We start from the raw sequence: 20741 nt of genomic DNA on the forward strand, positions 1-20741 counted from the left end.
CCCGGATCTGCTTCTCCTCTGGGGGAGGGGGGGAAATGTATCTAGTGACTGGCAACAGAATTTGATCAGTAAAACCAGGGTCAGCATCACTGATAACTGGCCTCGGTGTTCTTTTGCCAGCATCATTTATGTTTTTGATGCCTGCTTGTGTTGGGTTTTTCCCCGATATTCATGTTTGAGTTTGTGCCAAATGATGCCAAATGATGCCCAGTGGTGTCTGGTTTAGTCCACTTCTTTATGGACACAAACATTTCTGATTAGATTGTGTTGTTGACAGCGATTTACTTATTTCTTACTAAAAACTCTGGTAGAAACACTGCTAATTACATTAAACTCAGATTTGATTATAGTCCATTGTATTGTATTGTAATATTTTATTTGTTGTTATAAATAATAATTTTGCCTGTTTATGTCCTATACAACATATGTTGTAATATTAACATTGTATGTTTATTAATACACCAATAAATACATGCGGAACTCATGCTATTAAAATTAAGTACAGTCCTGTAGATGAGAGCAATGCATGATAATGGGTTCAAGAATGAAAGACGAGCTTCAGCTTTTAAACCAACAAGAAATGCACAAGGTGGTAAAAAGAAAATGGAAATTGAACTGAATCATCCAGAGCTTTGAAACAGAGCTAATGTGTTTGAGAAAGTGTCCAGAAACCGTTGTGAAAGTGAGCAGTGTCAGGAACCACAACAACCAAATATGTTGATTTGCCTCATTTTCAGCACTGCAGGTAATTAACTGTTCACTAACAGGAAGTTCATGGAAGGGCTGAACCCCCTCATGAGAGTAGTGCTACAGCAATAACTCAGTTATATTTCCTTCTTTGTGCTTTTTATTTTGTAAACTTTTCTAATAAAACTGCTCAAAATACTGTTGTGACAGAAATTCAGTTGTTTCACCAACACTGTGAACAACATCTCACAAATCTGGATGCATTTGCAGGTGTAATGGTGCAGGCATTTGTCCTGAACTACTCGGCACAAGACGTACTGTATGTTACACCGAGTCGTACTAATGCAGGTGTGGGGAGAGCTTTTTGTTCTCTGGAGAGGATTTCCCAGCTGGCTGACCTGATTCTGTCTCAGGCCTTATTCACTGACCTCCTGTTACCTCTGAAAACTAAATCAGAAAGCCAGTGAAAATACAGATTTGAAATAAGTTCAACAACTTTAACTCTTCTTTGTTTATGTCTTAACATCTCAGGTGATGAGAAATCCAGCCTCTCACTCTGTATCACGGGGACCCTGGCTGTGTACAGACCCATCTGTGCTCGAGGAGGAAACCGGCTGAGTCAGGAAAGATGCATGATGTTTGCTTGTCACCTGGGTTACTCAGAACAGGGTCCTAAATCTCATTATGAAAGTATTGGGGCACGTGGGGGGTGGGGCAGGCTCATGATTAGTAGAGGTATGTGAAACCAAAGGGTTACACATTTTTAAAGCATTTACATATAAAGAAAACACGGACAGGACTGGAAGCAGCAGGACTATGAACAGCTACACACATGATCTGTGTAAAATCATCAGAATGCTCCTCATGTACAGACGTGAAGCTGACACACTGTGCTGAAGCTTTTGCCTTGGTTGGTCATGCTGTGAGCATTCTCCTGCTTTTCTGTTGGTAAATTGGACGTTGTGTTTAGACTTGATGTGGCGATTCTGAAATGCGTCGCCACAGTGCTGTAGGTTAGTGCTGCCGCCATAGTACAGCAGGTCAGTAGAACCGCAGATTAGCAGATCGTGCACCAAGCCACTCAAACACTGTTCATGTATTCACTCTTCATTACATCCTATTGCAATTTTCTTTCTTCAGGTAGCTTTTTCTTTGCTTCCTCTTCCTTAATTGTAACTGAACAATTCAGCCAAAGTAACCATATGCACAGAAACCCACTGTAAGCACTGTAGCATGAGTAAACAGAGCGCACAGCTAATAGCATGGTGCTTGTGTCCCCAAGAGTTAACATGGCACGAGGTAACTTTATATTCTCTATGTTTACGTTAAAGTGATTACAGAGGTGAGTGCAAACACTTTTAAACCACATTCATGGCAGCATGAATGTGGCTACTCGCTACTTGAATATCCAGAATGTACTCTCATAATGAGGTTTTTTTAAAATATTTTTATGCATACAGCCACAAAGGACACCACAAATAAGCAGCACTACAAAGAAATATGATATTCAGTTAAGAGTCACTGAATAAAACATACATCCTTTGGCAAAAAGAAGCTTCCAGTTACAAAGAGTTCCTCGTTTGGTTTTGATCAGAAAAAAAGTTATTTCGTAGAGCTGCTATCATTAGATATTATGTAAATATACAATAGTGTGTCATCTGCATAGAAATGTCTAACGCTTTTGGACTAGTATGAGATGCCCTATGTTACCACAGCTTTCCAGAAACCGTGACTTCCTTGGCTTTTAGCCCAATAGTACCTCACACAGCTTTTCTCCATCTCCTATGTCTGTGTATTATGGCCATGCCAACTGTGCTGTACTGTGTCTAAGACAAATCTCTGTGCTGCGGGAGGACACTGGCTGAGTCAGGAAAAAAGCAAGATGTTTGGTTTTCACCTAGGTTAGTCAGAGCAGGATCATAAATCTCATTATGAAAGTATTGGGGCAAGTGGGTGGTGCGAACAGGGTGATGCTTAGTGAAGCATGTGGAACAGTATCAATGCATCAGCACATAAACCATTATACTACCAAACTGTTTACTCATCGCAATTCTGCAGATCACTTTATTACTGTAGTAGAATGTAAAGATTTATTGATCCAGGTCACAGCTGGAAGGAAAGAAGCATTTACACACGTCTGAAAGCCTGTGGTAAGTTTGATTGTGTTGATCACACTGTAAAGGTACAATGTTAATTTAGAGTTTGTTGAACGAAAAGTGTAAAGCTGAAACTTACACCCTTGGTGAAGATTTGAATTTCCATTGCTGTGGTCCATTGTTGAAATGATCTCCATCATTTAAAGCTCCAAGTGATGAACACGCTAACACATCTATAATTTTAATCCAATACTGCCAACATTCATTGATGTGAAATAAACCTCAGGCAAATCCTTGGCACAAGGAAATTATTTATTTATTTTAAATTGTGTCTTTCAATTGGAGCTTAAAAGTCATTTCTGTGCATCTAAAACTGTTTCTATTGTAACTTAAATTGAGTTGTCAATAAAATACTGACATACAGTGACATACAGAGTAAAACTGCAAACGCTCAACACAGAAGTGGAATTAGATGGTATTTTGCGGCTTCTGCCTTTCTACTAACATTCGAACATCCTGTCAAACTCAAAGGATGTTTTTCTGATGTCGTAACATGTTCTTTGCTGTGTAAAAGTAAAAATAGTGTTCGACCTCGTTGCTCTCAGCTGTCTTCTCTGAGACCCTTCTTCTCTAAATGTTTAAACTGTCAGTGACTTCCCCACACAACTCAATTAGTGTGAATGATCCTCTTCAGCTGTCAAGAGTCCTCCAAACTGTACTGCTGCTCTTTGTGTGTGTGTGTGTGTGTGTGTGTGTGTGTGTGTGTGTGTGTGTGTGTGTGTGTGTGTGTGTGTGTGTGTGTGTACTTACTATCTGGGAAGCAGTTGTCAGGGTCCATGGCCTCCTCAGCCATCTCGGAGTACTCATCCTCCTCCTCTCCAGGCTTCCTCAGGTCCACTGTGCTGCCCTCTGACAGGCTGATATCATCTTTCTGCTGAAGAGATCATCACGAAACCACCAGTTATAATCAATAAAAACATAAATTATCTATGGACTGACTGAAATATATGTTGATAAATCATACTGCCATAACTGCCTTTATGCAGGGAGACAATCATGTCCACTGGGAACACATTTGTCTTTACACGCTGCCTCTCAGATTTAGGTGATCGATTGGTTTAGAATATATACAGGATTTTTAAACAACACAATGAACGAAATAGCAACGGGAAAAACCTGCTTCGACGCTCACATGGCCACTTAAAAGTTGCTTTAATACAGACTTGAAGGGCTCCAGGTTGAACTCAAGTGTGTACAAGGGGAAAAGTATTATTTATGTCAAAATGACGTCAGTTCAGCTGCATTACTGTCAGTGTCGTTCTGGGTATAATTTGCATTAAGTGGGGTTTGTGCTTGTGTGAGCGGCGTTTAGCTGCAGTTGGAGCTGAATGACTCAGATCTAATGTTACATAAGTGACAAGAATCCTGGCTGGAGAAACGGAGCCTCCCTCCCAGCAGCAGGAAAGCTGCCGTCTGTTCGCTTTGACTGGACAAAACTAAACGTCAGGAAATCCCCCTCTTCACCCCCCCATCCCAGCTGACTTCAAAGGTCCCTGTTTGCTAAGCATCATGGGAGTTTGACTTTACAAAGGCATGAGGGAGATGGAGAGGAAACGGGTTTTTTCCCTGCTGAAGGCTGAGGAAGAAAATTTGGCAAGTTTTGTTACATATCTGGACAAAGACACAGCAGGAGGGAGCGTGTGTGTGTGTGTGTGTGTGTGTGTGTGTGTGTGTGTGTGTGTGTGTGTGTGTGTGTGGACAGGTGAGCTAACTACCTGAGTCAACAGCTAACTCATGAATACATTCAGAAACTGGGAACAGAGTGGCCACTGTGACAAATGCCAGCCTTGGACACACACAGGTGAAGTCAACTGGACATGAATACACACTTAATCTCTGACACTCACACACACGAAAAAAGGGTCCACACAAATTTGGGATAATGTAACACACACACATGCAGCAGCCTTGAGCAGAAAACTGCTCGACAGTTGACATCCATAATGAGGGGTTTAAATGCATTTCTATTCATAAGCCGTTTCCATTGTGCAGCCAGAGAGGAGCTGATGGCATGAAACATATTCAGGCCTGGGTAAGTAATAAATCACATGTAATCTGATTACTTTCAGCAAAGTAAAAAGGATGAGATTGCAAAGAGGTTTATAACAACTTTGCTCATCATTTCTATCAGCTGTAATAACTACAGGCATCTTTCGTCTGCTAAAAGGAAACAGGTGTAAACTACTTTATTTGGAGGTGAAAACAGGAAAATCTACACTGAACTTTGAATTTTTTATGTTTTTGTGATATAGCAGCATCATGGTGTAATGCAGTCGCCTCCATCAGCAGCTGTCGTGAACCTGCTTGTTTTGTTCCACAAAAAACAAAAAGAGTCAAAATGAAAGGAGCCACATTCATTTGTATCTTTGTACGATCTCTCATTGCTTTTATTCATTGTGAAATGGCTTTGCATTGATGATTTTCCCCCTGCATGTTAGCTTCTAATGAGTCAGACGTTCCCTGTGTTTTTCATGCTATTAAATGCAGAAATAAGTCATGATTTATATATAGAAAAGGTCAGAGAGAAGAAAGGCTGAAACACACTCAGACAATGTGCTGGGGATAAAATTAGAAGAAGATTAACTTCGGCACATAATGATGCCTGTGTGTGACGACACTTTCAAAACAGCAAACAGGTCAATAATTGTGTAGCCAAAAGCTTCATCTGGCTACATGTGAAAGGCTTATTTTGAGCATCTCAGGTGTCTGAAGTAAAAGTTACCATCATTATTCAAATGTTAGATGACTCAGAGTTGCAGCAAATCTTAGACATGGACAGGAAGCGTCTGGTGAAGTCATCAGTAAAAGAATAGACATTTTTAAGATATATAGGATTCTTTGATAAAATGTCAAAGTTTTTTTATACATCTACCTTGTTTTTTTTTTTTTTGTGGTGCACAACTGCTAAAGTAAGAAACATCCAGTCTTGTATTTCCAAAACTGCTCTGTGTTTCTTATTATGGTGACACTGGACTGACGACTCTGCAGTTTGACGGCATGTTAATAGATGCAGGATATTTGATGTTGACCATTTCATAGCAGACAAGAGAAATCAAAGCACAGCTGCCACCATCTGCTCCTGCAGCTGCACCTGTACATCTGTAGGCCAGGTCCTGAACTCTAAAGGGGGTCAGAGGTCACCAGCCACAAACTGTGTAGGTGGCTGTGAGCGTTGGGGTTTACAGTCCGGTTTCACAAGCTGTCATGCAGGGTAGCAGCTGTGGGCAGAGTACACCTGGGCAAACACACACGCACAGGTGTTTTTACCTGAGTGACACACAGAGCTGCAGTTTCATTCTTTAGTTTAGTTCTTTAGATGTACTGTAGGGCGCTAGATCTTGTCCTAGTAGACAACAACGGATGTTAGCATTTAACTAATTTTCTTTGATGTGTTCGGCAACACGAGCACAGAACGATCTTCAGCACACAACTGAACATGAAACACCTGTAAAGAAGAACTTAAAACGCCTAATGTTACAGAAAGCTGTGATTGGCCAGGTATTAACAAGTATTGGCTAAGTCAAGGTCTGTGTGTAATCCTGTCGCACAGTGACCCGTGTGTCAGACAGACACGTTGCAGTGCCGTCATTAATCTCATGTAAAATGTCCTCGTCACATCAGAGCACTTCACAGAACTCGTGCAGCTCTTATGAAGTTGTGGTAAATCTGTGCGGACATGTTAGGATGCTGTGATTAACCATTAACAACACCTACAGCACAGACACACAATGACTATATGACAGTCAACATGTTAACACTGTAGTCTGACCTTTGACCTTGGCTATTGACCACCCGCTGATTCAGGCTTTGAGAGACAGTGGAACCACATCCAGTGATTTGTGGCGCCATTACAGTGCAGGTCAGCTATTTAATCATTACATAACCAAACGCTGGTGCTATTAAAGCCAGAGTACTGCAGCAGCTTAACAGCTTCTATTTACAGTGAGCTGTTTGTGTCCTGAAAATAAATTACATACAACAGACCCTGCAGGGAGAGGAGAGATGGGGAGAGAGATATAGAAAGGTGGAAAGAGAGAGAGAGAAAACGAGAGAGAGGGAGGAACGGAGGTGACGACAGCAGAGGGGGAAAAAAAAAACAGGTCGAGATAACAAGAGAATTACTGAATGTGCATCCTGAAGCATGCTGCAGCACTGCTCTCTGATCCGGCTGGATATTTGTGTCCATGTCATTTTCTTCATTGGAAGAAAGTTGAAAGTTGAAAGTTTAGGTTGACCTAACTGAATGCGATTAAATCTTTTTGAGCTTTTAAATATTTACACTGGCTGCTACTGTAGTACGATTAGTTGAACAGATCAACTCAAACTAAAGTGGAAAGACTGTGCTGAACGGAGAATTTCTACATTGTGTTTCACTAAAGCACCAAAAGTAAAAGGTGCTAATTATCCACAATGACTAAATCTAAGCATAACAAATAGGACATGACTGGATCATAGTTACAGATGCATTAAAATGTTCATAACTTCACAGTTATAGCTGGTAAAGGTGAAGCAAGTTTTACATTTTTAGATATGTTTGGCTTTTGAAAGATTTCCCTCCAGAGATCAGCAGTTCATATCTTAACCTAATATCATAGATCATTAATAACTATATTTGTTAAACAGTATTGCTCTGCAAAGTAGCTCCAATAACTTGAAAGGGCAATATTTCCCATCTTAATATAAAGTATAATTTTAAGGGCTCAGTAAAGTAACTTACAGAAAATACACTACGTTGCTCAAAGACTGATCCCTGTACATACTGACCTGCAACCTGCTGCTCCCTCCCTCTCTTCATGTGTGTGCTCATGTCACAAGACTGTTCTACTACTCTTTGGTCAGTCATGTTGGCTTTTCTTGTCGATCGGGTTCTGGTATCAGCCCAATCATAAGTCATGTCCAAGCCACACAGGTCTACAAACTGTCATAAAGCTCATGTGCAGGGTCATGGCTGCTCCCTGAGAGTCACTGAAGTCTTATCTCGGTCATGAGTGATCCGAATGAGAGTCGAGGTGTTTGTCTGTGAGTCACGGACGCCATTTTCAAGCCATGAAAGACATGTTCAAGAGGAACAAGTGATGCCAAAGCCCACTCATTTCATGTCTGAATCATGTGCACACGAGTCACAAATATCATGTCGGTAAAGACATAGTCAGAGAGAACATTTCTGAGTCAAGGTAGTCAAGTCTGAGTCATAGAAGCTCTGGGCAGAGTCAAACCTGAGTCATGCAGGTCACATCCAAATCATTGTGAAGACACAGAATTTTAAGTATAGTCATTAAACCAGCAGATAACAATTGTCCACGTCAAGCGCGTTCTCGCCTACTGTAACTAATTTGAGCCAGGTGAGAGGTGACACCTGAGGCGTCTGAGCAGGAGCTGGGCAGTGAATCAGTGTTATGTTCGCAGCACATAAATTTCAGTGTTTGACCTTGTGGAGTGATGTTCCGGAATCTCCTCGCCCCTGCAGTTTGACATTTTCATTGGTCCCTTTTATAAATGACCCGTGTTCTTACTCCTCAGATGTCTGTCGCAACAAAACGCCATGAGTACACACACTTGGTGCTTGATTATGACTTGCTCTACTCCCACATTGCACAGATGTTGTAGCAGTGAGCTTTAAGCGTAAGGTCCATTTAGTGTCCAGTCCAACTTCACCAGCTTAAGCAGCATACGAAGTTTTAGTTTACCGATGTTTGATTAAACCTGAGCTGTTTTTATCTTCAGTTAAAAAAATGCATATTTCATCAGTGTTAAATTTATCAGCATGATCATTAATTAAGCTGCCACTCTTAAATAACTCACCGTTAATTTAGAATATTCGTGTTCAGCTGCTCATAAATCAACATAAGCAGCAGATTTTGTTTCTGTGAAGAACTAGAAGATTTGTCAGTTTGTATTAGAGTGATGTTTGACTGAAGCTTTAGGACATTTTAAGTCAAGAAGAATTTACACTTTTATATTTACGCTGATGATCTGAAAGCAGCTCTAGTCATTAACGAGCAATTAAAAGCAAGTTTGAGTAGAACAAGTCATATCCAAGTCACAAAAGTCATGTCTCAGTCACAAAAATCATGGCCGGGTCAAAGGGTCCGAAGCAGATAAATTTCCAAATCATGCTGGAGAGGGAAACAGCATAAAAGGTTTAATCATACGGCGTTATCCCTCATTCCTCAGTGCACATCGGGACATTCTGAACACAGGAAAAGGACAAATAGTTTGAGCAAACAAAAATCTGAGCTGTGCACTTTGCTTTGTCTGCAGAGTTTGCATTTGGTTCGACCTGGCACAGAGTTACAAATGTGCCCCAAAAGCAGCCAATCGGAGACTGAGAAGGCTCCACATGATGTTCAGGATCCTTCCTGAAGAAACGCTATGATGACAGCGCACATGCATATACAGGACATTCACCGAGCACAGAACAGATTACTTAGGTCTTTCTGCCTGTGCTCAGATTGTCCTCCTCAGGAATGAGACACACACACAAAAAAAAAGATCAACCCTTGTTGCTCAGATGCAGTTTTACTCTGGGACCCCAACTTCAAGCAGGCACCAAACATCAAAGTGTGGACTGGGCGGCTCCAGGAAGCAGGACAGTGCTAAGGCAGCATATTCAGCTAGACCTTGAGCAGAGACCGAGCTGTACCTAAAGCGAGCTGCTGACAAACCTCGTTCCGATATCAGCTGGTACATTATTTAGCTGCCTATCTGGGTCACGCGCTGGCTAACACACATTGTGTGGAAATACAAAATCATTTCACATTGATGTTGCTGAGCCAGCGAGGACACTCGCCAAAGCAACACCCACGTGAATAATTTAGCTGTCAAAATTTTTACAACAAAGCGGCCATGTCTATTACTCTTGGTAAAAAATCCTGTGTGTGCGTAAAAGCACACGAGACTCATTTATTCCCACTGCGGCTACGATAAGTCAATGATGATGCTGAGCAACGTCATAGCGGCGTTTGCGCTCGTTAATATCTGTAGGATTTGCAGTTGGTCACATTTATCATGTTATGTGATAACTAACTTGTACTGTACCACTCACTGTCTGGGACATTGGCACCATACACAGCTTTATGCTCTGAGTACTGTGTAAAACACATTAACTATTAGTAGGGTGGTTATTTCAAATCCTGTCTGACAAACTCTTCAAGCTGAAGTGCTAACGGTCTGAGCTCATTTGTAAAGCGGAGTTTTGGGACAGAAATGCTGCTCACAGGTGAGTCAGCACCTGCAGTGGATGGAACTGGTGCTGGATCTCCTGTAGGACTTTAATATGACACATGGGGAAAGGTTTTTTAAAATAGATGCATTTTCTCTCCAAGCTCCACAGTCAGTCAGGTAAAGCAGGAAAATGAGGGGATGAACAGCAATTTTAGCAGATATTTAATGACTGGTTAGATTCAGCTGAAAGGCAGCCGAAGCATAATTGCGCTGCTACAGTCAACTACTGACATCTCAGTGAAAATCTTGCTCCTTCTTAGCAAAAAGAAGAGCCATTCCTCAGATGCTTTAGGCAGCAGGACGTCATATCACAAGTCTCAGCGGTGCTCGCTCTCCATCGTCTTTCTAAATATGAGTGGACGAAGGAACTCAAAGCTAATTCGGCGAGATGGAAACCACATAGCTGCAGAAAGATGCCTTATTCTGCAGCTGCAGTGGTTAGGGTCAACAGCTTGGGTCAATTCGTGTCAGGAAACACTTTGCACAGTTCACTGCCTGTTGCTTAATACAGTCCAGTTCACAGTTTGCCAACACCCACAGTGAGCTGGCAGGAAATCATGGATCTCAGGTGAAATCCGAAAAATCAGGGACCAGTGAAACGTGAGGAACACGGAGATGAAATGCTGCACGTTCGACTCATTTAGGAGCTGAAGCAAGTGGAAGAGGGAAAGAGAGAGAGAATGAAGAGCGAGAGAGAGAGAACAGCATGGCCGTATCACACACACACACATACACCGGAAACAAAGCTTGATGCTAAAGAGTAGTGAAAGCAGTGATGCTGTCTGACTTTATCTCTCTCTCTCTCTCTCTCTCTGTTGCCCCCTCCTCCCCCCACCCCCCTTCTCTCTCTGCCTCTCACACACTCACACTCTTCCTGTGGGTGTTATTGGAGGGAAAATGTGCTCCTGACGTTTCTTGTATTTGGACCCCCCCCTTCATAATAGGTCACCGTGTGTTTGTGTCCACGTGTGTGTTGCCACTTGCACGGCAGTCGTAGGCTTCATCTCATCTAACAGGCTACTGCATCATGTGCAGACAAAGAAACTGAACCTGGCACAGACAACAATGCCTGCTTGTCCTCACACCTATACACCTGCTGGCTATTAGAATTTCAGCCATACAGATGATTTGTTTCAAACTAAACTAAAATTTGGCATTTGGCTTTTTTTGACCCCCATTGTGAAAACATAAACCAGACCTTTGGGGTCTGTTCCATATGTGGTGACAGTTCTAGTCTCCAGGAAGCTAACTGCACATTTGTGACAGTAAGTAGTTTTAAAAATGTCCAACTGACACCTCTGATGTTTCTCCCAGCTCTACTGATGTTTGATTACTGTGTGGACTGTACCCACACCTCAAAAACCAGGGCCTGGTGACTGCTTGTAAATCCTTAGAGAGCCAAAGTGGATTATTTATGAATCCAACCCCCTGGAAAAGTCTACGGAGATTCTGGAAATACCTTCAGAATTTGGGTGAGTGTAAACTGTAATGAGCACAACCATTGCTCTGCTCCCCACCTGCATTTTGAAACCTAGTGCCCCTTTAACAAAATGAAAAACCAACAAACAAAGAAAAAAGTCCAGAAATTCATGACCTGTAGTAACCTGGTCTGTGAACCCACGCAGACGTGCAGCTTTGCACGGCACGAACGGAATAAGTTTAACACTAAACACTCATGTTCAGCAGTGAAAAACATCTAGTCCAGTGTTTTGACTGACTTCTTTTGTTTTGCTTCATGTAAAGTTTCTCATTTCATCCAGCCACTCGACATGTCTGCAGACTTTTGTCCTGTTACACAGCTGGTTCCTCCAGGTAACTGGGTTAGTGACGTGCAGCTAAATGAAGTTAGAGGGAAGCACTTATCAGATGAGGGGCATCACTTAATTGAGTTTACAATGGCAAATAAATTATAATTATGTTATAACTCCCTCTATAATCTCTGTACTAATGTTAAACTACAGCAAATTTCAGAGGTAAAAATTGTTCGTAGATTACAGAAAGATTTATAAAAATGAAAGGAGTGTAAATGTCAAAACAAGTCGGATGATTTTTTATTTGCCTCCTGTTAATCTGCTCTTCGCCCACCTGAGGGGGGGGCTGACCCCCAGGTTGGAAACCACTGTGTGCACACAGGGAGAACAGGTGCACAGCATGATTAAAGAGTAGAGGTGATGATAAACTGAGTCAGCACAGGTGTGTTCACGGACAAACACACACACGGCACAAATCTGTCATTTCATGTTAGATACAAAGGGGAGAGAAGAACCAACTCCTGCCTCCTTTTCTTCTTCTACTCCTGCTGCTGCGTAACTACACAAACACACACACACAAATTAAGACATTTTGACTGTAAATTTTCTTTACAGACACTACTACTATAAACCATTTTAAAATGTGACACAAACTTATAAAGAAAGCTCAGGCTCAGCCTGACTTTTGTTCAACAAATAGACGAAGAAAGAAACATGCAAACATATATGATAACTAGCATCATAACCATGATTAGACACGCACACAGACACACACACACCCTATCGACTCACAAAAACACACACTCATATTCACCCTTTTAGCACAAAAACATCACACGTGCAGCACAGAGTGGGAAAAATGCCAGAACATAATGCATTGCCAGAGGCTTGCAGTGCTATCTGAGGGACCCTCTCCCTGTGTGTGTGTGTGTGTGTGTGTGTGTGTGTGTGTGTGTGTGTGTGTGTGTGTGTGTGTGTGTGTGTGTCCTATAAATTGAGCCAGTCTGTCTATTATAAAAATACAGCTACTAGAAATAGTCACATAAAGATAAAGACATTAAATATTCTGATATCTGTGCATCACACTGAGTTAATTTTGACAAGATTTAAAATGTTTTCATGTTATATTATCAGGATAAAAGTTTAGTTATGATGATTTTGTCCAAGGCAGTTTAGAGTCATGTGATTATTCAGTTTGAATTGAATCTGGAGCCACAGGAAGTTGTGTTTATGATGCATATTGTTGAAAAACTGCATTTCTTTGAAACCACCACAATGAAGACAAAACTGCAGCTCCACATAACGATTTCATAACTTCTGTCACAATCGATAATGTCGAGTAAGTGGTTACTGTAATAGTTTATCTCTCTGGCAGCAAGTTTTAAAGCTTTGTAATATGAAACCACTGGCTTCCAGGAAGGAAAGATATGAATCCAAGTACTGATGGACAGATGTGAAGATGTTCATCAATATAGTAACATATGTGCAGCTTGTCATATGATGGGCTGCACTTTGTAAATCCACTGTGATGGAATGTGTTAAGTGAAGTAGCTCAGACTGCGGCTTTGGCCTCTTCATCTATGCATATCTGACCGTTATTGGAATAAGAACATTATAAAGATTTCAAAGTATTCTGCCCATAGAGAGAGAAAGCAAATCAACTGATAAATAAAAGAGGTCGACCTCCAGATTTAGTCTCAGGTTGCAGTGTATGTCTGTGCCACACACGGTACCAATCCCTGTTTCAAGTTTCACGGCACTTCTTCTGACAAATGTTGAGATATTTCATTCGAAGCCAAATATCATCGTTGTGGTGGCACCACAGGAAAAGTCAGGGGGTAACTACTGGACTAGAATACGTACAACACAACAATGGCAAATCAACGTAGTAGCAGCTAGTATCTTCAGTTTGGACCAAAAATGTATTGGTTGTCTATCGTTTACCAGCAATTAAGTAAATAACAGCAATAATCAGAATAACGAAAGGTTCTGATGTGTGTCACACACACACACACACACACACAAAGCTGGCAGACAGACAGTCATTAGACAGTAACCTCAGGGGGAACAACAGCTGACTCACACACACCTGAGCTTGTTTACGTCAGACACAGGTGCATGTCAGTGTGTGAAGTAGAAAACCAAATCTCCTCCCTACCTCCTCTTCCTCAAAGCCCTCGGTCTGCTCCTCTTCCACCACCTCCTCCTCTTCCTCTTCCTCCTCCTCCTCCTCCTCCTCCTCCGGGAACTCCACGTCTGACTCTCCGGGGGCGATGGGGACGCTGATGGTCAGGTTAGGGTTCGTCATGTAGCTGTCGTCCTCCGGCGCCACGTATTTCTCCACATGACGACCTGAGAAGGAACATTCACTCCAAGTTAGTTTTCAATTTTCTTTAAGAACATGAATTTTTTTGTGTCACTGTGGGATTTAACGATCGCAACGATAAGTAGAAATTCAACCAATCCTGTGAATTCTGCACAACAGTTTCTCAAACGTGACCTAAACTCTGAACTGTCCCCGGTTGATTCCGTAATGTAAAACCTATAAACAAAGACAAATGATCCGTGACAACGACAGAAGAAATATTTGATATCTGGGAGAAAGAGGGAGCCACAATACAAACACTCTGCAAAAAGTGCAGCTAAAGACTTCGCTAATGTTCTGCACAAAAGGTTAAACTTGCACATGTACTGTCTTGTGGTGGTTTATTAGCTGCACTAAAAGTTAGAGTATAGTATTAACAGTGTCATATAAATCACCTGCACCCGTTTGTATGAGTAAAAACATTTGTGGGGAAAGAAATACTGCAATCGTGACTTGCAAAAAAAACCTTTGCAATTTACACTTGCTCCAGCAATTTTATTGAACTTTTAGAAAAACTGCTACGAAAATGAGGCATTTCAGGCCCCAACAGTCCATAAAACATTAGGTCTGGTTGGTGGATCCAAGGATCCTCACACAGGAAAAGTTTACAAATTGAATATGAGGGAATTTGTTTGTTAAACAAGCTCCTGGTTTTTGATTTTATTTTAATTTTCAGTTTCTACACACCTGTCATCAAGAAACTGAGTGTTCCCAGCATTCTCAAATGCCACCTATGCTAAAACAACCCTTTCTAACAGGATGTAGAAAGATGTAAATAAATCCTGTTTAAGAAGCCTGAGAAACTTTGTGCAGTGTAGGAAAGAGAAACAGGTGTGTGTGTGTCACCTATCACAGCCCCGTTGGCTTCAGTGTGGATGGTGCTCAGGCGTTTCAGCTTCATCATAGCTTTGGCCTCTTTTCGCTTTTGACGACGTCGCTTTAGGTTTCCGTTAAAGAAATCCACCACCTGCATCACACGGAGCAGAAAGAGTCAGCTCCACGCTCGACAAGAGCTGGCACACAGGTTCACAAACACACTAACAGACAGGCACCTGTCTGCGGCACCAGGCCAGGCCCCTGGTGATCCTGTGGATGGCGATGTGCAGGTTGTTCATCTCGCCGTCGTCATCTGGAGCCGACAGGTTGTCGGAGCTGAAACTGCTGAGGAGCAGAGCCAGGAAGAGGTTCAACAGCTGGAGACACAGAGAGAGAAAGGAGGTGGTGATTTGATCATCTACTGTACATTTAGAATTTAACCAGCAAATAATCCAAAACCAGCTTCGGAAGCAGGGGAATAACACTCAACACTAAAATGTGGTCAGTGGAAAATCATTAGTTTAATTAAGCTTACAATCAATTCAGCAGTGAAGCAGATATTTCACTCTAAACTCTTGAAGTTAACCTCATATTGACATAAGACAGAAAGTGGAGGGATCACCAAAGTCTTTAGGATTTAAACTACTGGGACCACAACATCTGGAAAACCGCAGGACAATCCATCTGATGGCTGGCTACCAACCCCTGAGCCAGGCTGCAAGCATGTCTGAGAACAGCCTCATCATCAGTTTGTGCCACAGCCTCTGGCAGCAGGGTGGTGAAGCTGGAGGCTCAGAATTTACCCTCTTTACCTTCTTATCTTTTCTTTAGAGGAACCACCAAATGTATAGTGAACACACACACACACACACACACACACACACACAGTATCCATTGCGCGTTGATTAATCAGTGTTTGCTGAATAATGACCCATGGTACCGGATCACAAAGCCAGAGTGCTGCTGGTTCTCAGATAAGCTACGGTTTAACCACAGCTAAGTGTGTGTGTGTGTGTGTGTGTGTGTGTGTGTGTGTGTGTGTGTGTGTGTGTGTGTGTGTGTGTGTGTGTGTGTGTGTGTGTGTGTGTGTGTGTGTGTGTGTGTGTGTGTGCGCGTTTTTCCAGACAAAGTCTAGGTCATTTGGATCAGGTGGCAGCTTCCCCTGTCGCTCTTGTGGTTACAGCAGAACTTAGACCCACACACAGTAAGACTGAATCTAAATAATGAGAAAACTTAATATTCAAACAAACTACTAGAGACGGCAGCTGTTCAGGTTGAAAACAAGTTAAAGAGGAGTTCAGAACATTTTACCTTTACAAACAATGAAACACACTACTATGATTATGGATATTACATTTAAACATGTAGCTAAATGAAGTTTGCAATAGCATGTTTTAGTCCGTTCCTGGATTAGTGATTGGTGTTACATGTAAAACTGTAAAACACTGTTGACATTACAGTACTGTAAAACACGTACTGTAATATCAACAGTTTTACCATCAGTAAAATGCTGATGTCTGGTTGGTGCTCGTCCGCACCCACACACCAAGACACTGATGCTACTGGGAACATGCCCCCTCAGCTCGGGCAGTGGCTTTATTGCTTTTTTGATACCGGATAACACATCCCTGACAAAGGTCATGACAGAGGTCAGAAGACTTATCTGGTGAATCCTATATAACCTGATGTAAACATCCTGAGGTTGTGAATTTATTTGGCTACTTGGGGGCAGTGGAAACAACCTGCGTCTGAGTGGACAGGTCCAATATTCCATCTGCTTTTAGCTCTGGTCTTCGCCCACTCTGGCTGCTTAGTTGCTCCAACTGTGTCTATCTGTTGTTTTCTTCAGGCTGCACGCGTTGGATTTTCACGCTATATACATTTTTGGCCACCTCCTTCCGGGTCTTTCTCGTTCCTCTAATTCTTCTAATCGGCTCTTTCAGCTGATGTTTTCCAGCAGGTGTGTTCTCCTGACTCACAGTTTGATTGTCCTGTATATTGTGATTTCCTCTTTTGAAAGCCGATAAATGTGACTGGTGTCCATGTGGTTCCAGCAGGACAATCACACTGGAATAAAGACCAGCTGCTCTTGGTGGAAAACACTTGCAGAAAACAGTGTGTGGAATGATAATGTGTGCGATGAACATAGTGGGAGGGAAAAGTTTGTGTGTCCGTGCATCAGATGCAGATGTGTTTATGCCTGGTGACAGGAAGTGTGTGTCATCTGTGTGAGTGTCAGTTTGGGGAGCAGTGGACCACCTGATCCCTTCCAACTCACCTCGTTTAACTCGTTAAGCAGATCGTACTAATTCGACTGGGGAAGTGGGCCAACAAACCCACCCACCCACACAAATGAGAAAGCAAGCACACATCTATGATGACACAGCTGAGCCCACCTGGACAAGAACTGACTTATTTATCATCAGGTTATTTTAGTTTAAACAGCCTGTTGGATTTAAGACTTTCTACTTTTATTTCTATGTTGGATTTGTTTTTAAAAGTACTTCATTGTTACTGCAAGGTATTAATACTGCAGTTATGCAGTCCTGTATACTGCATAAGCTTCCACACTGAGAGATCTGATCATTGCGTTTACATCCGTTTACTCCTTCATGGCATGACACAGAAGGTCCAGCTCCATCTCCCTTAAGAGTCCATGTGTGGACACTACTTTGGACAACAATGTCCAAATTCTGGCCAAAGAAGACTGGTGATTTGAAATAGAGGGAAAGGATGTTGTCTCTCTTTCAACAGAAGTGGCCTATTAACAACTACTCTCTGGGCCACTTACACCTGGGATTGTAAACAGTGTGCATGCATCAGAAGTCATAGTATAGTACTTTATGTACTGTGTGGAACGTCTGTGTGGAACATCTTCGAGAACATCCTCAAGCTATTTCAGCTGTTTCTTACTTATTGATCAGTAGTCGGTGAGTGTACTCGTTTATTGTCCTGGTTTGGTGGAAATTTTCTTCCTTTCTTTTCTACTTTTCAGGTGGAGAGCAGCTGTAACAACGACACAGTTTCCCTATGGGATCAATGAAGTTGTTTGAATCATGAACCAAACTGGAGATAATGTTGTTAAACTCAGCTCTGAATCAAACTAAATCATAAAGCGGGTAGTGGAGGAGAGTTCTGGAAGCAGCTTCTGTCCTGGAAACACATGAGCATCATATCTCAGACACAAACACACACACACACAAACCCCTGAAGAACTACAGAGCAGGGGGTGGTGGTGATGGATGAGTGGTAACATGATCTGTTTTTGGTGCTTTCTCCTCATCACAACAAACTCCCATGAGCAAAGCCTCCTGGGAAAATGGTTAGAGGGATGAAGAACACGAGAGAACCACTAAACCAGTGGGAGCAAGACAAGAGGAGCTGTTTATCCATTATTCTGTTAGCGGAGTTGCTTTTTATAACCTTAGCTCACAGTATAGAGCGTGTTCGTCCATGTAGTCATTTTAATGCAATTTTTCAGCAGGTTCAAACAACATTTCCTTTGTCTTTGTTTGTCTCTGTGTTTCAGGGCCAGAACCTGCATTACATTTATGATGCATGATGTAAAGGGTTTCTCCAACAAACACTATATGAATAGTGCTATATTCACATACAGAAGCTTTAGATTCATCTGGAAATTCAAGTTAAGGAGGTGGATGCTGGTTAGACTGTCAGGAGCCTGACTTCCTTCCTGAAGTGATGTTGAAGTGTGGTCCAATCAGGTGACATGTTGGTCGTAGCACAGAGCGTTTGAAACAAATATATTTCACCACAATTTAAACACATTGCACATCAGGACACAAAAACCTCATTTATAAGTGCTTAAAGTTTTTCTCTCCCTCATTTCATAAGTTTCTTATTTTCCAAATTAAAATTCCTAAAACAACAAAATGCCTTCACTGATTTTGAACATGCAAATAAATGTCATAAACTTCCCATTGACTTCTCTTAACAAATATCTCTCTACTTCTAGCTGAAAAAGGCCTCAGGATGACATCAATTGGAGGAACCTTGACTGCAGATTATGTTATCTTGTTGCCGACACTATGGAGTTTGTAATCATGGCCAACGTGCTTTTTGAGAGCTCCTCCACGTGATGTCATCTGGAGGGGTTTTTCAGCTAGGAGCAGAGAAATCAGAGAGAGAAGCCAGAGAGAATTTTAAAAGCATTAGCATTTACAAACTAAACTAAAGCCATAGAAAGCAAATTGAAAATGGCTGAAGTCACCGTTTAACGTTGTTGGAGACAAAAGTTGTGTTATACTGGACAATAGTGGCTCAATTGTAATAAGTGCCACATTTAAGCAGTTTTAAAGGTTTCAAAGTGTTTTTATTGTTTCAGTAAAAGCAGTTACTGTGGTCTTTGCACTTTGTGTTATGCCACACGGTTCAAGTATAATTAACACTTTTCTCTGTACCCGTGTTGTTTTGCTCACATTTACCGAAAATATAATACAAAAATGTCTCCTTCCAGATATTTCTTCTCATTAGGAATGTTTCACCTACCATTTATCAAACCCCACATTTATGCAGTTAATCAAGTCTGCATGGTGTGACTATTCAGACTGCTGCGGTGTGATCTTTGGAGAATCAGCTTTAAAAAGTCACAATGATTTAGTTAGTGAATACGTACGAGGGAGAGGAAAACATGGGACCGAAGAGCTGAAATAAAAAGTAGAGGAGGAGCAGAGCCGGAGAGTCTCATGGCAGGTGTGCTGCAGTTGAAGCGCTGGCTCAGGGAAACGCATTCAGCTGCTCGTTTGTCATCAAGAGAAACAGCAAATTAAACATCCGCTCACCTGGTTCAGTCTGTGCCGTGCACACGTGCGCACACACACACACACACACACACAGACACACACAGGGTCTGCAGGATACAGCATGAATTCAACATGAAAGAGGAAACCCTTTCAAAGTAAAAGCACTTTTACAAAGCATCTGTGTGTTTCATCTTCTGCACGTGGTCACATGTGAGGAATTTAAAAGGAAAAGTACCAAACAGCTGATTTTAACATACTTAAAATGAGCATCAGCTGTGTGTCACACATAGTCACGGTGTTACACACTTTACACTCAAACTGCTGCACACTGACTCAACTACTGCCTGCAAGAAAAACACACACACACACACACACACACACACACACACACACACACACACACACACACACACACACACACACACACACACACGTGGGTGAGTAATTCCCAATGGTATTTACAGCAGCTTTGTTTGTGCAGTAACAAGTCCATCACCTATTAATTCCAGTGCGTCACTTTACACTGAAATCCAACACGTCCTGTTGGATTCTGGGTCTGGGTCTGGCCGTCATGTTAACGTAGTGGACCCGGTGAATCAGTGGCAGAGCTTTGGGTTGGGATGCAGAAGACCGGATGTCCGAATCCCACCCAGCCACCAAGAGCCACCTTGGTGCCGGACCCAAGCCCGGATAAAATGGGAAGGTTGTGGCAGGAAGAAAAAACTCGTGTCAAATCAACGTGTGGAACATGTCCATCTGCTGTGGGGACCCCTGAAGGTGGAAGCTGAAAGCCGCTAATCTCTTGCTGTCACGGTAACCAGGTCTTCTGGTTCTTCCTGAAAACCATTTCTGTGGCAAGAGTTTCTCCATTTACAGCAAAGCTGACTGGCAGAGTAACCTTCCCTCTGTCCCTCCCACCTGCTGACTCTCTCATCGTCTTTCCTTCATTCCCTCTTTTTCCTTGTTTTAATGCTTCAGTTTT

The 20741-nt window shown here is 42.0% G+C and overlaps 1 protein-coding gene across 1 annotated transcript in view; it reads right to left on the reverse strand.

Moving 5' to 3' along the window:
* The window catches only part of LOC137104706 (sodium channel protein type 5 subunit alpha-like), a 160993-nt gene that overhangs the window by 30673 nt on the left and 109579 nt on the right, over positions 1–20741 (reverse strand). The window contains exons 20-23 of the mRNA XM_067486299.1: positions 15236–15376; positions 15030–15150; positions 13977–14170; positions 3594–3717 (exon numbers count right to left, since the gene is read on the reverse strand). Coding sequence (XP_067342400.1) covers positions 3594–3717; positions 13977–14170; positions 15030–15150; positions 15236–15376 — 580 coding nt within the window. The remainder of the gene's footprint in view (positions 1–3593; positions 3718–13976; positions 14171–15029; positions 15151–15235; positions 15377–20741) is intronic.

The sequence above is a fragment of the Channa argus genome, chromosome 19, assembly GCF_033026475.1.
Source record: "Channa argus isolate prfri chromosome 19, Channa argus male v1.0, whole genome shotgun sequence".
Taxonomy (NCBI): domain Eukaryota; kingdom Metazoa; phylum Chordata; class Actinopteri; order Anabantiformes; family Channidae; genus Channa; species Channa argus.